Source organism: Fonsecaea pedrosoi (genome assembly GCF_000835455.1).
Source record: "Fonsecaea pedrosoi CBS 271.37 unplaced genomic scaffold supercont1.7, whole genome shotgun sequence".
NCBI classification, from domain to species: Eukaryota; Fungi; Ascomycota; class Eurotiomycetes; order Chaetothyriales; family Herpotrichiellaceae; genus Fonsecaea; species Fonsecaea pedrosoi.
Window position 1 is genome coordinate 3,327,912 of NW_013550609.1, and position 20,704 is coordinate 3,348,615.

At 52.5% G+C, this 20,704-nt stretch overlaps 8 protein-coding genes across 8 annotated transcripts; 1 reads left to right on the plus strand and 7 right to left on the minus strand.

Annotated features, from left to right (window-relative positions):
* Window positions 1–572: 572 nt before the first annotated feature.
* Z517_11253 (uncharacterized protein) lies at window positions 573–3,190 on the minus strand (the record flags this gene model as incomplete). The annotated part of the gene is made up of 6 exons (XM_013424861.1): window positions 573–1,470; window positions 1,594–1,895; window positions 1,998–2,037; window positions 2,093–2,231; window positions 2,382–2,927; window positions 2,992–3,190. 6 exons carry the CDS (start codon window positions 3,188–3,190, stop codon window positions 573–575), a joined length of 2,124 nt encoding a protein of 707 aa, XP_013280315.1.
* Window positions 3,191–4,583: 1,393 nt separating this feature from the next.
* Z517_11254 (uncharacterized protein) lies at window positions 4,584–6,703 on the minus strand (the record flags this gene model as incomplete). Its single annotated transcript, XM_013424862.1, has 7 exons — window positions 4,584–4,725; window positions 4,796–4,887; window positions 4,971–5,075; window positions 5,134–5,952; window positions 6,029–6,320; window positions 6,383–6,453; window positions 6,506–6,703. The coding sequence occupies 7 exons, from the start codon at window positions 6,701–6,703 to the stop codon at window positions 4,584–4,586; spliced, it is 1,719 nt and encodes a 572-aa protein (XP_013280316.1).
* Window positions 6,704–7,081: 378 nt separating this feature from the next.
* Z517_11255 (uncharacterized protein) lies at window positions 7,082–8,588 on the minus strand (the record flags this gene model as incomplete). The annotated part of the gene is made up of 2 exons (XM_013424863.1): window positions 7,082–7,954; window positions 8,004–8,588. 2 exons carry the CDS (start codon window positions 8,586–8,588, stop codon window positions 7,082–7,084), a joined length of 1,458 nt encoding a protein of 485 aa, XP_013280317.1.
* Window positions 8,589–9,203: 615 nt separating this feature from the next.
* Z517_11256 (uncharacterized protein) lies at window positions 9,204–10,999 on the plus strand (the record flags this gene model as incomplete). The annotated part of the gene is made up of 3 exons (XM_013424864.1): window positions 9,204–10,694; window positions 10,745–10,835; window positions 10,887–10,999. 3 exons carry the CDS (start codon window positions 9,204–9,206, stop codon window positions 10,997–10,999), a joined length of 1,695 nt encoding a protein of 564 aa, XP_013280318.1.
* A 59-nt stretch (window positions 11,000–11,058) lies between these two features.
* Window positions 11,059–12,857, minus strand: Z517_11257 (uncharacterized protein; the record flags this gene model as incomplete). Its single annotated transcript, XM_013424865.1, has 3 exons — window positions 11,059–11,999; window positions 12,099–12,648; window positions 12,777–12,857. The coding sequence occupies 3 exons, from the start codon at window positions 12,855–12,857 to the stop codon at window positions 11,059–11,061; spliced, it is 1,572 nt and encodes a 523-aa protein (XP_013280319.1).
* A 576-nt stretch (window positions 12,858–13,433) lies between these two features.
* Z517_11258 (uncharacterized protein) lies at window positions 13,434–15,222 on the minus strand (the record flags this gene model as incomplete). The annotated part of the gene is made up of 2 exons (XM_013424866.1): window positions 13,434–14,636; window positions 14,692–15,222. The coding sequence occupies 2 exons, from the start codon at window positions 15,220–15,222 to the stop codon at window positions 13,434–13,436; spliced, it is 1,734 nt and encodes a 577-aa protein (XP_013280320.1).
* Window positions 15,223–16,255: 1,033 nt separating this feature from the next.
* On the minus strand, window positions 16,256–17,400 carry Z517_11259 (uncharacterized protein; the record flags this gene model as incomplete). The annotated part of the gene is made up of 2 exons (XM_013424867.1): window positions 16,256–16,891; window positions 17,032–17,400. 2 exons carry the CDS (start codon window positions 17,398–17,400, stop codon window positions 16,256–16,258), a joined length of 1,005 nt encoding a protein of 334 aa, XP_013280321.1.
* Window positions 17,401–19,733: 2,333 nt separating this feature from the next.
* Z517_11260 (uncharacterized protein) lies at window positions 19,734–20,564 on the minus strand (the record flags this gene model as incomplete). The annotated part of the gene is made up of 1 exon (XM_013424868.1): window positions 19,734–20,564. The coding sequence occupies one exon, from the start codon at window positions 20,562–20,564 to the stop codon at window positions 19,734–19,736; it is 831 nt and encodes a 276-aa protein (XP_013280322.1).
* Between the last annotated feature and the right edge of the window lie 140 nt (window positions 20,565–20,704).

Here is a 20,704-nt window from a genome sequence, read left to right on the forward strand (position 1 = left end):
GCAGTTTTTTGTACGGTGGAGCATTTATTTCTAGCGGCCCCCCCCCCCCCCCCACCTTTTCTCAACTACCAATTCTGGATGGCTTCATTTCACCAAGTATGAATTTACTGCATACGCCAGACCCAACACGACAATTTGGTAATGTCCCTCTCTGCTTCCAATTTGTCTGCAGCATATATTGGAACCTGTACATGTACATGTGTCCTCCTCTCCTTGTCGTTACCCAACCGACCGAGGCAACTCCACGACTGCAGGGATTGAACCAAGGACTGGATATCGAATGGGAGGGGCGAAGGAGTATAGGTAGGTGGCAGGTAGACAGCAAGACAGGTATCACCCATGGGCAGATAGCTATTTAACGGCCCCCTAAAAATAATCCCTCGGCATCCAAAGAAATATCACAGTCCTCCCTGCCTCCCATTCTTGATATTCTATCATCTTTTGTTGGGCGGGATGAGGGAGGTACATCAAAGAGGGAGAAGAGAGAGTCACTCCCTCGATACCGAGTCCCTATTACTACTACTTGTACCTCGTACTGCCGAGTCCTACTCGTACTACCCGTGACTCGCGACCTATTCCAACCCTTCCTCAGGCCTCAGCGGCTTCGGCTGGTGGACCTGGACAATCTCCGGGCTGCGCACGGTGGGCATCTCGTGGGACTGCGTGCGAGTTGGATCTGAAGGTGGCGGAGGCGGAGGCGGGTAGAAAGGTATCGGGGTCATCCCCTGAGCTGTTTGCACGCCGTGCATGGGGATAGGGTATGATGATGAGTACCCTTGGTGTTGGTGCTGGTGGTGGTGGTGAGGATGGTATTGCTGGTGCGACTGGCCCGGGATGACCACGGGGTAATACTGCTGGGGGGCGGGGATCGGAGCTGTCGCGGCGTAGTAGTAGTTCGGATATTCTGGGTGGCTGGGGAGTTGCTGGGGAGGCACAGGTGCGGGAGGAGGCAGGGGCGGCGGCGTGCTGTACTGCGACGATGAGTGCAGTTGGTCGCTCGGCGATCCGACGCGGCTGGTCGTCGAGCCCGGCGAGCCCACCGCCGTGGTCGAGCATTTCTCGTTCATCACGTACCCGTGCGGTTGCGGAGAGGTGGGACTGAACGGCTGCGCGGCGCCGGGGATGGGTGTCGTCGCCGCTGTAGACGCCGCGGTGTTGTTGGGGTTATTGTCACTCTGTTCGTTGATAACCTTGTTCTTACGCCGTCGTATGCAGCACCACGCCAGCGCGATCACCAATACCAGGCCGCCAGTGCCTGCGACGGCGCCGCCCACGATGGCGCCAGTGTCGGTCTTGTTGCCCGGCGGGTGTGAGGGCGTTGGTTTCGGGGCCGGAGGCGTCGTGGTCGCTGCAGGAAGGGCACGCGTCGGCGTACGGGCGGCGACGACGGCTTTCTCGCTGAAATATACTGACAAGCGGTCGTCGTCCCAGCCAGACACTGGTGCTTTCTTAATGGCTCCGCCTTCAGGTCTATTCTCCACCAAGGCCCAATAAAAGATCAGTCTCTCTTCATATGGCTGGTTTATCGCGCTCTTCTCATAGGGGTAAAGGTGTCGAAGACGACGACAGAGAAAAAAAAAAAAACAAACTTACGTTCCACCCGCAACTTGCAGGATCGCTGGGGGCACAAAGTAATCCGTCAGGTTTGGCAGGTAAGGGTACCATTTGGCGTTGGTGCTGTCGTACTGGCCCAAATTCAGGTTATGCTGGCCCTGGATGGCGGGCACGTCGCACGCCGTCGTGTTGGTGAAGTTGCCGCCCATGACTATCATCTGGCCGCGGTCAATCACATTGCAGGTGAGCATGCCGTGCGGTGACCCTGGGCCTGGGCTGTCGGGATACCATTTGATCCATTCGAAAGTCGGCATTGTCAAGATGTAGACGTCGTCGAAGCCCTAGATAAGCATTTTAGAGAAATACAAAGGGCGGGAGGGAAGCATAAAACGCAAGCGAGGAGGAAGAAGGAAGAACAGGGAGGGAATATATCTCATGCGTACTGTCGTGTTCTCTCCAAACCCAAAACCGCCATACAGGTAACTAACCGGCAAGACAGCGTTAGCAATCTGGTATACTCAACGAGTAACAAACTCACATGTTGTAGGAAGATTGGTCATCCGCCCAAGTCGCGCCGCCACAGAATTTGCGTCTCATTTCCGGAATGGTACCGGTGGCTGTCTGGGTATACCACTTGGCTGTTGAGAGAAAGAAACATGAATGAGCGTCTGAGCCAGCTGGGGGGTCTCGCCTGTAGGGGGGGATTTTGGTGCTTTTACTTGCCATCGGAAATGTCGTAGATCATGATGGTGTTCATGGGTGCCTGGACCAGAGTCAGCCCTCTATGTCATCTGTGCGGCCGTTGACGGAGCACGAAGGCCTCTCACTTACCGGGACCTCAGTTTCGTTGCCATAAGGGAACGTGACTCCTCCGAAATATACAAGCAGACCGGACATGGAGGCGGGGATGTACACCATGATGCCCTCGGCCCTGCCGATGTTGTCGTAGCCAGTGTTGTTGGTGAGGCTGTTCTGGTCCATGTCGTAGATGATCAGGTTGCTCGTAGCCAGGGGCGGTCCCGTCCACAGCGGAGTGGTCAGGTTGTTGAGATAGCCGCCGTAGTAGAAACCCATGCCGATCTCGCTGCTCGCCACGCCGGCTCCCCACGACACCCTCTGTATCGATGCGGTCGATCCCACATGGGGCGATGACAGATTCCACTGGTTCAAGACCACGTCGTAACCCCAGAGCTGGAACGCCGACGGCGCCGCCGAGAACTCGCCACCGTACAACCAGAAGACCTTGTTGACCTCATCTTGCCACAATGTGCCTCCAGCCACGTCCGGGACCGACGAGTTCTTTGTCAGGTTGGCATACTCCGGCGGCATGTCTTGATATGTCTGGTCCAGGTCGCAGAACAGTAGGCCTTCATCTGCGGACCATTGTCAGCACGGAAACTTCATGACACCCGAGGAGGGGAGGAGGTTCGACAATACTCATTGTGGGTATGGGATTCTGCGAGATGGGATTGGCATAGAGCCAGCCACCGTCAATGTAGAGTTTGCGGTCAATCACCGCAGTCTGATGGCCATACCTCCGGCAGAAATTTCGGAGCGGGTCTACAGGAGCCTGGGCCACCGTCTGCGCCGTCAACAGAGCAAGCAGCAGGAGGAGTGAAGAAGCCAGCGTCGCCATCATAGGGGAGAGGTGTCCAAGACACACACACACACAAGCACACAGAGAGAGAAGCCCCCAGGAGTGCAGATGAGACGTGATCTTATCGTGGCGTTTGGACCCGATTGTAAGGGGAAAGAAAAAAACAAATTGTCGAAGAGAACGACGAATTGCTCGAAGGGTTGAGGGCCTCGGGTGCTGGGGACACACTTGGCTTCGTGCCGGATCAATAAGGGCCAAATCCTCTTCTGTCCCCCGTACAGGCCAATTCTATACGAGATCGGCGCGATCTGGGTGAGGCTTGCATTGGTCGAGTTGTTTTGGCGGTGACATGCAGCTTCAGGCTTTGGGGGGGAATCAAGGTGACGAGACGAGTTTCTTCTTCTTCTTTCTTGTCCAGCCTCAACCAGATCCTTTTACGTCGGTTCTCCGACCCGGATTCCTTCTCGTTGGATACCCGAGCAGTGAAAGAAAAGCAGAAGAAAAGGTCCAACAGCCTACCTGGTTACACAGGGAACCGGTCGGGTTTCTCATCGGCGCCTCTGGCTGGCCCGGGCTCTTCCCTCAGCCTTATTGCTGTCAAAAAACATTGGATACCCACGCTCTCTGCTGTCCTGCCTGTGTTCCCGGACACGGACAGGGGCCTGTGCCACCTTTTGAAGGGCTGCAGAAATAGTCTCGGATATCGGTACGAGGAGGAAGAGGAGGAGGGGGAACGAATGCTGCAGACCTAGGCGAGGCCATGGGTGGAAATTGCCTGGTGGGAAGCTGTGCGAGGACAACCCTGGCGATAGTCTCGCTTCCCACCCTGGTGTTGAGGAAGGGTGCATTGCAGTCACATCTCTCGCTCGCTAAAGCCAGATACTTTGGACAACATGGTACAAGCACCAAGTACGTGAATCGTTCGATGGCCCTTCCCCGCTACGAGGGAAACAATGAAAAGCCACCCAAGCGGGCTGCAAAAGCCACGTCGTCACGTGCCACAGGGGTTCAGCCTTATCCGCTCAAATCAGAGACAAGAGACTCGGAAATTGTGTGGCAGGGAGATGGCAATATTGGCTGGTACCTCGTATTTCACTACGTGCCCCTGCTGCACAGCGCTCTTTTCGAGAATTTCCCCCTCACCTGGAAGGCGTTGGTGCAGTCACTCCAATGGACGGTCAGATGTCTGGATCAGGTGGGCATATCTCGGCTTTGTAGAAGAAGATGCCTACAAGCCCATCTTAGAGGAGCACTTTCATCTTGTCACAGCAGTTTCTTTTCTACCGGACTTTCCTAGAATGGTTGCTTTTGAGCTAGCTTTTCGAATAACCTTTCCTTGCACCTCATACAGAGGTAGAATGGGGATGCGTGATCCTCTCATTACGGTCAACATTGCCACTCGACCATGACCATACCAGCTCCGCTAATGTTATCAGTACTGCTTCGCAGCAAAATATTCATACCGCCCTGCGAAGTGGGCTCTCCATTTGCGTCCCCAGATAATGAGCGGCACACAGGTCAACACTACGGCAATGCTGAGACAACCCAGCAGGACAAACATGTTGTATACCCCCCTGTATTTTTGTTGTTAGCACCATGTATATCTATCTGCTTCAATGGATTGACGAGAATGAATAAACTTACATGTTGGTCATCCAGGGTGTGATCGCGAAGACGAGGGCGGTGGAAATGATGTTGCGCACAAAGACTACGGATGTCAGAGCGTCACCGAGTATCTGCCAAGAGAGTTTAGTAACAATCTTTCTGTCAAGAACAAGAGAGCCTTCGAAAACAATGTGGTGGGCCCTGCTCGACTTACATATTGATAACAGTCCTGACAGTATGTCAGAGAGATGTCACCGCACCCCCCGATGGCGGCACCAATGAACCCAGCCCCGACAGCGTTGATGGGCCACGCCATTCCCTTCACGCAAGCACATCAGCTTCATCCACATCGAATGTAATTGAGTGGGAATTCTTACCTTGGAGATGGTCAAGCCGTACATGAACAGTCCAATAGGCATGCAGAATCCTGGCACCAAGAACAGCCAAAGTCGAGTCTCAGGCTCGTAAATACCACCTCGCCGTTTGGCAACCTGCAGGATGAAGTAGTCGTTGAGAGGGCCGCCAAAGAGAGCACCGAGAAGGGCCCCAATGGCCGGCGGCAAGTTCATGTTACCAATTCCGATCGGGGTGAAATTGTACGGCGGGAATGGATACAGCGACGCCTGCGTCACCGCTAGAATCGCCAGCATGGCAATAGAGAAGCCGTACTGTAGCGCCGTGAACATGACTGCGGGAAACGTGATCAAGATGTGGAAAGGTTGATAGAAGTGCATCCACAGGCTGCGCTGCTCCGTGGATGCTTGTTTGTTCAACGACCACAGAGAGTAGCGTTTCCAGTACGAATTCATCGGGATCGAGGTGTCGATGTCGACAAGACGGCGACGTTCGTTGTTGGCGGCGTCGGTGGCATCGACGGAAATAGACCCAAGGGTGTTGCCGCCCTTGCTGGTGCTGCGCACTTTGGTGAGGCTGTCCTCCCGTTCAATGGAGGTGGCGATGACAACTTCCCGACCGGTCAACACCAGTGGCGTGTATTTGGTCTCTTCCAGAAAGAAAACCATGGCCAAAACCACCACGCCCATGAAGATGGTGCAATACCAAAAGACCCATCTCCATTGCTGAGACACGGCGACATAGCCAGCGGCAACCGGGCCCAGATAGTTACCGACAAGCACCACGACGAGGTAGATGCCGTTCATGGTGCCACGCTGATGCACGAAGAAGAGGTCCGATACCTGGGGGAGCCAATGTCAGTAAGAGTGACCACTAGTATTCGTCTCCAGATGCAATGGAGATCGGAAGAGGACGTACCGTGACCTGGAAGATGGCTTCATTGACAGCACCAGCAAGGCCAGAAATGGCATTTGCCCCAATCATGTCTCCGACAGTATACATCTTTCCCTGCCACACAGCAGCACCAAGCATGACCAACGCGGTGATTATGTAGACTGGCCTTCGACCGATTCGAAGGGCAATGGGCACAAAGATGATACATCCAACGGATAGGGTCGCCATGTTTGTGGCGTACCCGTCGTTGAGAACGGCATAACTCATCCCAAGCTCGGTGTTGAAGTCTTGCCAGAGGGGCACCGAGACGCAGAGGCTGAAGAGGAAAGGCATTAGCCCACGCAAAACACTTCATGATTGGGGGCCAGTGAGACTCACATGGCAAACACCATCAATGCATAAAAGCATAGGATGATCATATGCACAGACTTGCGGAAGGCGGACCAGTTCTGTCGCACAATTAAGGAAGTATTCAACCATGAAGCAGACACAGACACTCACCAATGGCTGATTGGGATCCGCATTTGGCTGAGGAGCCAGCAGGATCTTCTGTCCTGTTCGGTCCTCGATCCTCTGCGTCCCCGGGGGGAGTCTTTCGTAGGTCATGTCGTCGGTATTGTCAACTGCCTGTGATGCCAGCGAGGTGTTCTGATCGAAGCACTTGAGATATCGATGGACTCGTGGCACGAGGACGTCCATTCCTTTAGTAGACCTCTCGGATTAGCCACCCCCATGACAGCTCAAGTCCCTTATCAATTCACCGTTTCTCCGGACAATTGCCACCGACTCGACTAGGTCTAGGTTAGCGGCCTCTCTTAATGTGCGGAGAAGCGTAGATCGTCCTGCAAATGGTAGTATAGCTGATGTCCGTCAGGCTTGACGCTGAAAGCCGCTTCGACGTGTCGAATCAAAACACATTGCGCCGATAAGTGGCTGGGTCCAACAGGTCCAAGGTTCGTGGTCGAGATTGAGCTGCTTGGGCTTGCCTCTTTCGGAGGTATAGATGTGATAGATGAACTATCGTGGTGTCTGTCGAACGTATTGATCGAGAAGTGGTTTCCTAGAGCCTTCTCGACGCTATGTCTCCAACAGCCCAAGAAACCGTTTGAGAGCACCTTCGGGGCTCATCTTGTCGAGCCTCTCCTTGTCGCATCCAAACTCTTCTCTCGGAAACCACTCAGTTACTTCGTCCTCGCGTCCCATCACAATATGTGCGAGAGCCTTGCCAGCGAGCCAGCAGTGAACCATGCCGTATCCATCCCATCCTGCCGCGATCCACTCACCACCATTTTCGGGACTACACTCCGGGCGGCCAGACATGAATTCTCGAACGCGGTCAACTAGGGGCAGCCCATCCCCCGTGAATCCCATGATCCCCGTCCATTTCTTATCTATCTTTGCCCCTGACCCGTGGGCAAACGCTCTCGACGGTACTGTCTCTAGATGCTCTAGGCATTGCGCACTCAGCTGGCCGTCGTCGGCGTTTCCAAAGTCTTCATCTCTTTCCGGGCCACCTTGGAGAAGCCCTCCCCCAAGGTATAAAGAGCCATCTGCGCCAGGAGATTGAGTAATGTAGTCAAAACCTGTTGCCCACATTGTGCTCCAGGATCTCGAAGCTCCAAGTCGTGGGAACTCGATAGGTACCGACTGAACGGTCATCTGCCCTCTAAGGGGCCAGAGTTTGCCTTTCAGGTAGGGGAGCAGATGCGCAGCATACGCATTTGTGCAGTGAATGACATGCTTTGCTGATACGATGCCGCGTGATGTGCGCACTTCATAAAGTTGACTTGGGGATTGACTCCGTCGAACTTCTTCCGCAATAGTGTGCGTTTCGAGGCTGACATGACCAGTGGCAAGCAGCTTTGACAGTACACAACCAAGAAACCGATAGGGCCATGCTGCTCCCGAAGGGCCTTTTATGCACCCGTAGGGGTTGACAATGCCGAATTTCTTTGAACTAGGTGAGCAAGTGAAAATCATCCGAGGGAGTTCCTAGTACCTTGAGCTCCTCCTCTCCCTCATGCACACTCCAATTCTCACGATGTTCCGGAAAGTCTTCAAGCCATGCTTCCAGCTTGACCTTTGCCGACTCCCAACTTTCCTTGTCGAAAACAGCGCTTATTCCCTCGACACGTCGCACCAAGCCAACCTTGCCGGCTTCACCAAGTGCAGTGGCTTCGTTGACAAAAGCATCCAGATGGGCAAGCCGGAATTTCGTGATCTTCATTGCGCTTTCTTTACCGAGCACTTGCTTGAGAGCGTAATAGTCGGCCCATGGAACGGCTTTGATATGCCCACCATTCCGGCCTGTTGCTCCCGATATTGCCGACCTGGCCTCAAGCATAATAATATTCTGTGAGGGCTGCAAGCGGAGTAAATGCTGTGCAATGCTTATACCAGCAATACCAGAACCGATGATAACGACATCGGATTCCTTGGGTAACGCCCCTGATTGTTGGTCGGCAAAAGAATGACGAGGCTCTTGCCAGAAGGCCTCGGTAGGCTTCTCGACTGGCGTCCCAGGGTCACGGTCCAACCTTTGGGCCAATCTGTGCAAAAGGGATATTATAGTCGGTTCCGCCATCTCGGTAGCTCGTGGAATCAAAACCAGGTACCTTCAGACAAGGCGAGAAGGTAAGATAATGAAGTACTCAGGTACGCCCGTTTGGAGCTCTTGTACCTGGCTATCCAGCAAGTCTCACTGGGGTACGACTTAGTCGAGAAAATAAAGATCTCACACACGTGGTAGAATTCGTCACTGAGGCCGTTTAGAGGCGTTTGCGGTCTCCGCCTCAATAATCTGTCAAAGTCACCGAGGGCAAGTCTGACTAATCGCGGTCTGGGTCGAGAGCTTGCCCTCCCGTGCCTGGCTATCTGGCAAATAGTGGCGGATGAGGAGGAAGAGCAAAGCCCGGGGTATCAACCCCAAGCATGGCGCAAAATCCGATGATTGGCGGGCGCAAAGATACTTGATTGGTCCCCATGTTTTGTATCATGCAGGGTCAAAGACGGAAAAGAGCGTTGCGCCTGAAGTCAATCCGTCCTATCGTCCTCGGTGCCGATCATTCAGGAGATTAGGAAGACTGTCTCACCACACAGAATAGATACAGCAGACGCTGAAGCAATACTCTGAAGTGACTGCTAATATCTCGTGCAGAAACAGGACCAGAGGCACCGGAACCAATATCAGGTCGACGATATGGGCTCAATCGGCGCCATGACTGAACAGAACGCTGCTCCCTTGTCGGATTGGCAGAGTAAGGTCGCTCAAAAGCGACAGCAGTGTCTGGAAGCCATTCCGCGAGAATGGCAGCTTCCTTCTGATATCTCCAAGTTGCTGGCTTTTCCACTGGAGAAGAATCCAAACAGACTCCTCGAAATGGACATAGTCAGGAAGTCGGGGATCTTGTCCGAGCGTGAGATATCAGTCACCGAAGACTACACGGTGCCGCAATTGCTGGCCAAGCTGGCCTCGGGAGAGTTCACTTCTGTCGAAGTTACAACGGCATTTTCGAAGAGGGCTGCAATAGCGCAACAACTGACCTCGTGTCTGACCGAGACGTTCTTCGACAGCGCACTCCAGCGGGCAAAGTATGTCGACCAATGCCGGAGCGAGGGGAAGGTGCTTGGGCCCTTGCACGGCCTTCCCATCAGCGTCAAGGATTCCTTCCAAGTAGTTGGCACTGAGGCTTCAATCGGGTTTGTCTCGTTTCTTGGGAAGAAATCCAAAGAGAACTCCCCACTTGTCGACATTCTGCTCAATCTGGGCGCCGTACTCTATGTGAAAACCAATATTCCTCAAACCCTGATGACGGCAGACTCTGACAACAATATCTTTGGCCGAGCTTTGAACCCTCACAACACGGCACTAAACGCCGGAGGTTCCAGCGGAGGAGAAGGTGCCTTGGTTGCCTTTCGAGGATCGCCGCTCGGTATTGGTACCGATGTCGCTGGTTCAATACGCATTCCAGCGTTGTGCTGCGGTACCTATGGCTTCAAACCGACATCTTCGCGGATTCCATATGGGGGTCAAGCAACACCCGGGTTGCCTGGGTGGAAGCCCATACTCGCCTGTGCAGGACCTCTTGCGAATGATTTTGAAGCCTTGGAGGTTTTGACCAAATCAGTCATAGACTCAGTGCCTGCCACACGTGACTCGACCGCCATCGACGTGCCGTGGCGTCAGCTTGAGCAAAAGGCTGAGACGAAGCTCAGGATCGGAGTCCTCGCTGAAGACCCCCTGTATCCGCTCCATCCACCCGTGAAACGAGCACTTGCAGAGGCTGTCAACAGACTGAAAGGCCAAGGCCATCAAGTGATTCAGCTGAGTGCAGAGCAAGGCCACGTGGCTGATGCCACTGAGCTAGCAGCGGAGCTATTCAGTCTCGAGACAGAAACTCCGCGAGGACATATCCTTGCGAGCGGAGAGCCACCGGTTCCTTCTGTAGCTGCGGGCCATCGACCAGCCAATTTTGGAAGCTACAAGTTTCTTCGTGATATTGGCAACCTGGATAAGCTGAAGAAGTATGCAGCTCTGAATGTCAAGCGTCAGGAGCTGTGCGAAGACTGGCGTAAGATATGGTCGGAAGAGAAACTGGATGTCGTTATTAGCCCTGCTGCCCAGAACACAGCTGTTCCTCACGACACATATGGATGGCCAGCGTACTCCGCTTTTGTCAATGTGCTCGACGTAAGTCTTCTCCGCAGCTTCAGCCACGAGGTCCCTGCTGACATGTCCAGTACCCTGCCTGTGTACTTCCATTCTCGAAAGCGTCGCAGCAACTGGACTCTGAGCCTCTCCAGATCCAGCCAGGCCAGGCCGGCCCGCATTGTAAGTGGAAAAACATGCCCACCACACTTATTCGCTGACGTAGTCGTCTAGATGATCCACAGATGCAGGATGGTGCCCCGTGCTCAATCCAGATATTCACAAGCCGTATGCGCGACGAGGAGTGTATCAGTGCAGCTCGTATTATTGACAAATGTCTCCGCTGACATTTCTCGGAAGAGTAATACTTCAGGTGGTGTCTCCGAAATGGCTGGAGACCACCAAATTAGCCATTCTCTGCAGACAATAGGCCTGCTCCTAGACCTTCTTTTTGGATGAGTGCATCAAGTCCATCGAATGTAACTTCTTCGCTCTCAGTATATGTGTCAATTGAGACCTTTCTAAGTATTCTGGGAAGTTGCCATATTCTCTTCAAAGCGGCCAAGGTGCGCTGGACGTAGCCTGAATATGAGACATGCCAGATCTGCACAAGTTTCGCTTGAATGAGACATCGCAGTTCTAGTCGATTGAGAGCCGGAATATTGCTGGGGTGAGTTTGTTGCGCCTCAACTGTGGTCGTTGGACATGCTGCACAACCGAGGACAAGCAGAGGCCAACAGGTGAATTGCCCGCAGGGTAGAGTTGCGTCGTACATATCCAACAATGTCGCGCCTCTTGAAATATGGGCCTGGATCTGGGGGGACTGGTTACTTAGACCCTCTGGATTCAGAACTTTAGCGGCGAAGATTGTTGCCGCTATGTAATAGAGCTTCGCCGCGATCTCGGAGTTCCTGACATTGATCGTGACCGTGGACTCTAGGGACGGCACCTCGTCAGGAAGCATCACCGGATAGTGTGTCGTGAGGGCGCCCAGCTCGGTCTGGCACTGCGAAGCTAGCTCATGGAGCTCATTGCGACAGAAAGGTATCTGCCTGCTCAACCACGTAATCTGGTATATCTGAACAAATAGCGCTGGCGGCGTCCGACCGAGTACAGGCAGGATAAATGGTTTGGTGCGTCTGTCGTTCTTTGTCGCTTCCAATGCTTCGATGTACTTGAAGACGGTCTGACAGGGAAACGACCCACAGATAGGGCCAATGTCCTTCTCGAATATCAACCTCGTGGAGAAATGATACAGGACCGAGTCAAGAATAGTCGAATGGAAGGTTGACAACTGGCCAATGTCAAGACGGGGGATTTTTGGAACCCGATCTTCGAGGATCCTGGCTATGGCGCGATAATGTGTCAGGCTCGCACTGGACGACGAGCAGTAGAAGTCCTAGTTGACATTAGTATCAGAGAGCCACGAATGCGTAGGGCAGTCACCTCCCTCAAAAATGCCGAGGAATAGCGAAGCTCCAAGGTATGCGTCTTCAGGAGGGGCTCGTCCCGCTGTTGGCTGGAGAGCCTGTTGGAGCCCTTGGAGACCACTCTGGGCGTACAGCATTGCATCCTCCTTGGGGAGCAAGGAAGCAAAGGAGGCATGCAGCGCCGCCGGGGCCAGTGCAGAATGCATCACCCAGGGCTCTTCAAAGCCAATTGCAAATACAACGGAGGCATCCCGAAAGTTCGAAGTAGCTTCAGGCGAGGTTAGCAGCCTGATGTACTGTGTCGAACAATAGTTGAACACGTTCCAGTCACGTTCAGTCCTCAGTCCCTTGGGCATATGACTCAAACCCCTCTGAAGTATCGGGACCGTTGTTGACGCATATAACGGGGAGTCTCTGGCCGCATCGCTTCGAATGTCCGGGGATGAGATAGGAGAAGTTTGCGATGCCGTCGTAGGACTTGAAGGATCCGAATATGCGCAATCGAGATTGAGTCTCCTGCACGCATTGCAGATCGGGCGTGCTTCATCGCATTTTTTCCGTCTTATCTGCTCGCATCGGGTGAGTTAGATGTAGTGAAAGTCAACCCATAATCAATTGGTGCATCAGGGAGAGAGGATGGGTTGGCTTCAAAAGGTGATTGAGGACAAGAGAAGCCAGGTCGCGGGGGACTTACCCTACACCTGTGGCAGCCAGTCTTGGTTCTTAGTCGAGGAGGCGGCCTTGAAGGCCTCCTGTTGATCCTGCCACTATCCATGCTAAGGTCTCGTTGTGAGGATGAGTTTGGTCTGAGAATTTAGGTGAAATGGCGGCGAGTTGATGGATTTCGAGAGATAGAATTCCTTTCGTCTGACAAGCGAATTCCATGACGTACTGGTGGGTATGTGTCACGTGTATGTGCGTATCTACGGACAATCTGGTCTAAAATCCTTGTCAGACAGTAATTATATTCCTCACATACTCCAACCGGCCGACGCACCAACTCAGTCAGTACAAGCAAATTTTGAATGCAGCGAACTACAGGACATTTGTTACGTTCACACCGGATTTATCCCGGATTCATCGGGAGAATCAGACCCCTTTGGAACGAGCTGTCATCTACCATCGGGCTTTTTTGTCTATCGTCACCCTAATCTATGGCCAAAAAATCCATTTGCATCAGCCTCATTGCTAAAGGCGTCCTTATCGTCCTTCGAGACTATACTCCACCTATATACATTGACATCGAACTCGTTCCCATAATAACATGTCTGGATCGAGACCGGACCTGTTTCTATCAACCGCATGCGTTTCTCATCAAGACATGACCAAACCAAAACGCCATCCCCGCTCCTTACCGCTCAAGTTTGAATTGTTCCTCAAGCTTGTATTGTTGCTCATCCTGCGGGTTCATATAGTCCATTTGTAATACGTGTTGCATGGGCTGCATACTATTCAATCCTGCGCCTGCGCCACCCTCGTCCATGACATGGTCGTGTCCCAGGATTGGTTGATTGGGATCCCGAATGAAATGATGATCAGAGGGTGCGTGATTGAAGTCGCGCGGATCGTGAGGAGATTGCAGATGAGAAGTGTCCGTGAAGGTGGGTAATCCGGGGGTGACATATGTATGGTTGTTAGGATCGTAGTCGGCATCAAGTTGAGCTTGTATCTGTTCCATGATCTGCGGGTCGATGGCCATCTCGTCATATGCATGAAGATGGTCATCTGGGTCATTGACAAGATGATCATGGTCGTTGGACAGATCCATGGGTTGCTGTATCGACGCGAAACTGTGATCAGGAATGTGATCGGCTATGTGACTCGGCGCGATTTCATGGTCCTGCGGTGGCACGGTTTGCACCTCGCCTATGATTTGTGTGGGCTGTCCGGGCTGCACCGGCGGTGCGGGTGGCGCCGTTGTTGCTGGTGCCGTTGGGGCTGCTCCTGTCTGCAGAGACGATAGACCAGGGGGAACCTCGTCAATTGTCTTGCTCCGGCCAGGTCGATTCTCCGAGCGTATTATGGGCGGTTTATTGACGTCTTTGCACTCAGGACAGTTCTTGATCACGTGACTCACAGTTTCTTTGATCCGGATCCAATGATACTGAGTCGCTATCATGGCGGTAGTCTTGTTGATGCCTGCATGCACCTGGAGATGAATCTTTTTGGCGATGTCGTATTGTGCTTGGGGGTCGGAGATAACCTCCTTATCCTTCAAAAACAACCTCTCTGGGCCTCCATCTCCGTCGGCGACCAGCTTGTAGTGAGTGGCGGCACTCCTTAGCCGGCTTTTCTCCGATCTGTCGGCCCCTTGCGGGTAGAGTTGGTGTCTTAGATAGTATCGTATTTTATCAAAGCGTTCCTCTGAGATGTCATTCTCGCCCTCTGCTTTCAGGTCCTTGCCATAGATGATTGCATCAACGGGTTCCTCGGAGGATTTTAATATGCCACAGCCGGGCACTCTGCCAATCCTCTTGAAGCCAAGAGAGTCCCATATCTTGGTTGAAGCAGTATTGGTTTCGTACACCAAGTTGAACACCGAATAGGTATATCCCTGGGAGAACATCAGCTTGATATGCCCTATCTGGGCTCGTACCGCCGAAACCTACCAGCTGAGGGGCCCAATCGAGATAGCATTGTCCCATTGACTTTCCGACGCCTTTGTTACGAGCTGCTGGAGTGACTAAAAACCCACCATTGCAGACATGACTGCTCCGACCAGGGTAATTGGGCTTGATGTAAAAGCTGCCCAGGCACTTTTTGTTCCAGTCGACGCCATCGCGATCCATGTCGTTTACGGCTTCAATGCCTCCAATGTCTCCAAGGACCATGACAGTACCAAAATTACCAAACCAATAGGGCCCAAAGGTTTCCAGGGGCAGCGGATTGAGCATGGGGTACGTGTCGCCACCCTCGATTTCCTTGTTGAGCTGTTCTGACAGGTATGCCAGCAGTCTCTTTGGAACGGCATCAGGCGAAAAGAATGGAATCAGCGTCGCAACAGTCACACGGTCTCGAAGCGTGACGGGCCTGGGGAAAATTGACGAAGGTATTTGCGGATTGTCGGGGGTCGGGTACGGACCCTGTCCAGAGGCCCGATAGATTACAGGGGATTCAGGGTCCTCCAACAGGGCCGGCATCTTTCAACCCTCCGCCGCGATAAAGCCGATATACTTGTAGAGATGTGTCAGATGCGATTCCAAGGAGTCAGCGACGATCAAGGAGCGCGGATTTCTGGATACGTAAGTCGTTTGGAAGGATAGTGAAAAAGGTAAAAGTTGGACGTTGCGGAAGGTGATCGTCCAATTTTGTCGCTAGCTCACCACACGTGACATTAACTTGGCAGGCTAATCCTTTTTGGGAAGGCAATTGATCCGAAGCGAGCAAAACCACACATCAGGCATCAACATCAGAAGAGAATGGGCTATTATGGATTAAGCACTAGTCATGATGGTATTCCCTGGCAGCGACTCGTGTATTATTCCCCACGGTTCTGCCTCCAGAATACAGGATTGCCTTATTCCCCTTGTTTTCCCGGAACGCCCTCGCTCCCATGTACCGTTGTGCCATTTCCATGTACGTCGTAGAGATAGATATCCCAAACCCAAACAAACAAATAGCCTTTGACCGTGCATAAGATGTTAGACAGAACAGCATCAATGGACTGCCAAATGCTCTGGGCCACCCTGCCCTCTTGTTCGGAGTGTTCCGTGCCGACGGACATCGACACCTAGTGGCTGACAATCTTCTTCGTTTTGTCTGATTTAGCTTCTTTGGTGCAGAAATCACTAGCCTCGGTAGTAGGTGGGATGGGGATATCCCACCTGGACGAAAGGCGTCGCTGCCTCATGGATCAATCCTGAATTCGACTCAACCCTGACACATGTGTGTGTAGCTGCCAGAAGCAGTATTTTCCGTATCTTCCGGAGTGGCATGTCTGCGATCGAAGACTTGACAGATGAATAGTGGTGCAGCCGTCATCTGGATGTCTGAAAGGACAAGGCTTGGGTTGGTCCGGGAGACGGAAAGATCTTATTGGCTGTCGGTGGTAATCCCGAGTTCGATATCGCCTATTGATTGGCCAGTTTCTCCCCGAAGTAAGACCCCGTCACTGGGCAAAGCATCAAGGAGTTATTCATCAAAAGATGCATCGTTGTGCAAACAGCTCACGCATCATTTCACAAATTCCTTCATACTCCAACGCTTGGAGCCCGACATGTGCGCAGGCACACCCACATACATGGGCTCGTCTCCTTGTCCAACGGGTGGCAATGCCGATAAATCCGAGTTGTTCGCGTAGTTTTTGACCGAGTCTGAGCCCGGCATGTCATACGACTTGCCACCGGCAAGAGCATCAAGCCTTGGGCCAGAGGCTTCATAAGGACGACCAGCGAGGAATATGTCCTTTTCGTTGGCGCCAGTTAGACTAGCGTTGTTCCTGGCATTCTCGTTGCGACGGCGTGAGTAGCGCTGGCCCAGCAGGAACGACAGAAGAGCTAGCAGAATGACTCCCAGGGCGACGCCGACACCGATTCCAGCTTTGGCACCAGTAGACAGTCCTTTAGATGTAGATGAAGAATGCGAGGTTTGTGACGAAAGACCGCTACCAGTTGCCGATGAGAGCGGTGAACTCGATGATGAGCTTGCTGTCGAAGATGATGTCGCAGAGATGGAACTCGAGGTCGTTAAGGCGCTGGTGATTTCGAAGTTTGAACTGGTGGGGACCTCTCCTGATGGAGATGAAGTGGTCAATATCGGTGTTTCTGGGGTTGGTGCAGCCGTGGTTGGTGCTACAACAGGAGCAGTCGTCTAATTGTGTTGTGGTCAGCCTCTAGCTATGGCAAAGTGAACGTGGAGAGTTCAATCATGAGAAGGTTGTTTAACGACATATAGTGCCGCTATTGCAAGCGCAATGCCGTTGCGCATCGCATAGAATCGTAGAGGCTTACCGCTGGCGTCGGATCTGGTCCGAGAATCGTCGAGTAGCCGACAGTATTGACGACTACTTGACTTGTGGTCAGAGAGATGGTAGAAATAATCGTGCTTGTGATCGAGCCGGCTATAACACCAGTCGATACTATGGTGGTCGTTTGGCCATCGATTGTAGTGGTGATTGTCGTCACAGTGTCTGGTAGCGCGTCGGTAGCGGGCACGATCGAGTACATCGTCACCAAAGAAGGTATAACCGTCGGTATTGTTTCAGTCGAGAGAATAGGATCTGTCGCAATGGGCACTGAAGGCGATGCAATGCAGAAGCACAGGAAAATGTTCAAGGCCAGCAAACGAAACACTCTCTGGTGGTCCATTATGGTGCCCATGTCGCTGCAAAGGTCATACAAGCGTTGGTCCAAGTTTCAGAAGAGAGTCGCGAAGGCAGGGGGGATAGGGCGAGACTTGAGTCGGAAAAAGAGGTCCCTCGTGGTGTTGACGAAATTTCAGGGCACAACCTTGTCGAAATCTCATGTGCATTGGGGGTTTGCGAGACTTGCCTGAAAGGCCGGGCCCCAGAGGGCGAGCCGGCGTCATCTGCCTGCTGCGGAACTTGTGGCTTCATGCTAAAAGATCGCTGGCTTGACGGGTGGAGGGTGGTTCTGGAGAGAATAAGCGAGGAATGGGTAAGGGGGTGCGAGAAGGCTGAGAAGAACGCCATGTCATTGGCCGGATGCAAGGCCGACGTTTTTCCCTTTTGGGGAGGCGGAAATTGGCTTCATCCACGTCACTCGGATGGTTCGAGCTGGAGGGTCAAGAGGGTCAAAAGGGTGTGCTCGTGTTCATAGCATTTCCCGGAAAGGAGATCCTCAGCATCCACCCACATCTGGTGACATTTTCTACATAGGTAGAGGGTGAGCGAAGGCCGCATGAACCTGAGCCGTGATTGAGCCTTTGGCCGAGTCGCCGAGCATCACTTGAGTGCAACGCGCTCGGAGGCCTAATCTGGCCCCCAACCTAACAGCTATAATATTATATGCCTACTTACTCGTATTTCAGATGGGGGACGAGCGCGATTGTTTGCTAATTCACCAACACATAAACGCAAGAAGTGAAGTTAAGCAATATAAACAACTGTCAGCGCGTCATTCAGACATGACGCTCCTCGATCAAGACGAAGATGGGGAGATCCACCAACTCTCATAATCGTTCTGGCTAGAATAATCAAGTGGTATTTTGCTTCTTGTTCGCAGTGTACCCTCGGGTGCTCGGTACTTCTATATCTTGAGAGACTTCGATAGTAGCTCCAGGATGCCATTGCTATACTGTCGTCACATAACCCTCCCTGCCACCGTAGTGGATGTTACTTTTCGCAAATACCTCGTACCTCGTACACATAAGCCGCCACCTCGTCTGGCCTGATGAGCGCGGTGGTTCGGGGGAGATGCCGGTACTCATACTCATCAAACAGAGGATTTCGAAATCGGTGACACTGGCTGTACTAGTCCTGACTGACTGGTAGAAGAGAGTCTCGTCGCGAGGCTGCAAGGGGTCTGGCTGGCAAGTCGCAAAACTTGTCTCTACTCACGACCCTACGATTAGGTCAGGCTTGTCATGCATACGTAAACACGTTGGAGTGAAAAGAAACGAAACTCTCATGGGGTACATATGAACTGTCTTCTTCCTCGTGCCGCATGCAGGGTGACCCACCCACCAACACAGCCTCGGTGGTCAGATTATGTACTAGACGCCCTCGTATTTCATGTCATGTTGACGATCTAGGGCAATTAAATCCCCTCGTATTCTGATCTGAGGAAATTGAGCTATCTTATCCACGGTTCGATGACCTCGGACTCCGAGATGGCCGCACGTTTTGCGGGTCGATGTCCCTACATTAAGGTTTCTTTCACACGCGTTTCCAGCGCGTTCTGTAGATAATATAGCCGACCCCAAGCCCAGACAATGGCAATCTCGAAGCCTCGATCCCGCCAAATTGATCCGGCCGGTGATTCACGTCCTCTTTCGTCTCACTTTCGTCTTATACTTTGATAGCCTTGAAATCAAGACGATTCGAAAGGAGGGCAAGAAGAAAAGTCTAGACTATCATACAAAATACAAAAACGAGATGCGATGACCTTGAGAAAGGACACTCGGGTTTCATCCCAGACAAAGGGTAGCTGCTGGGATTGAGTACTCGTACTTGTACGAAGTACTGCAGATCGTATGGTGCAGTGTGGCGCTACCTGTAGCCTTACATAAAAGCTGGAAAAGCATGTCCTTTATGCCTGGCAAACTCGACATCCTGGCACTAGCCTTCGTCGCCACCCTAAGTAGTAAACCACGCCGCAGTCCCAGCCTCCCGCTAGCGTGTCATGTCGAGCACACTATCAGACATTTGATACCCTTCGTCGCCGGCAGCACAAGATGCGGTTCCATTTTGACGTACAACAGCCTTTTGTCTTGACTTGCAGAATACCAGGTTGCGACCACGTTGCTAAAGAGCATTCCCCCAACCAGAGGAACAGTGGTAGCCACAGCGTGGCTTTAATAGATCTTGTCTCTTTCCAGAGAAGGCTCTCTGAGTGTCCTGCGTAGACGGCCAAACTGACGTTCCTTGGGGCTGGTTAAGGGTCATGGCTAATTTTGTATCCCGACCCTGCTTTTCCGATAGCACACTAGGAATTGTCCCGGTGGTTGTTCGACTCCCCGTTCAGCAGCTGTTTCACGTCCCCAGTTGGACTCGTTCAGTAGTTTTTTCAACGACAGGCAAGATATCCGACATTTGATTGGCATCTCGTAACACAGCAGTCACATCATCTCTCCTGCTCGCCAAGTCATCGCGCACCTTATCATAGGCTTCTTCCTTTGCGATATATTCTCTGATTGCCTCCTTCTTCCCAAAGTCGATATATAGCCTGGTATCACGTACTCGGACCAACACATTGTCCAGCCTCATGAAGAACCGGCAGAGGAGGAGTAATCGCGCAGGCATGACGCGGATCTTGCATGAAAGCATGGCAATGCCATTATCGGCAAGCTCATCCTCATACAAGATCACGTCATCGAAGAACAGAATCGGATCCGGTCGCTTCAAGAGCTCGAAAGGGATGGGTTCAGTGGCGGCGTGAAATTCTGGGCTGCCAGGCGCAAGATCACCTTTATAGTCAGTGGTATAGGACCAATCGAATGGTTTGATGACTTCTTTTATGTCATGCGTGTCTTCTCTGCTCTGTTGCCATTCTCGGGAATAGGCAACCTTCAGCCGCCTCTCCCCGGTCTTGTCAACTCGGTCTAACGCCCCAAAGGCATCGAATTTGATCCCCCAGTGCGAAGGCGCATGTTCAATCGCCACGAAATTGTCACCAAAAATCATCTCCGGCGGAGCGATTCCCAGCTTATTTGTCATCTCTTCGATAGGTCCGGCCTTTAAGATGGGCAATTTCTGGGTAGTGATGCGGAACCCTTCGATTGAGAACGACCGCGGTGGAGCAGCAGTGGGTGAGGGGAATGTTGTGTTGAAGCCATCTGGTGGCCGATGACCGTTGACCGCCATGGTACGTCAATTGCGACGTCACCTAGGGGTCTGCCACGGACTCTTTTTCAACAATATGGATGTCCGAATGAGAAGGGGGGACTTGATATTCGGTGTCGAGCGAGATGTGATGTACGAAATCGCAGGAACGTTTTTGGTGC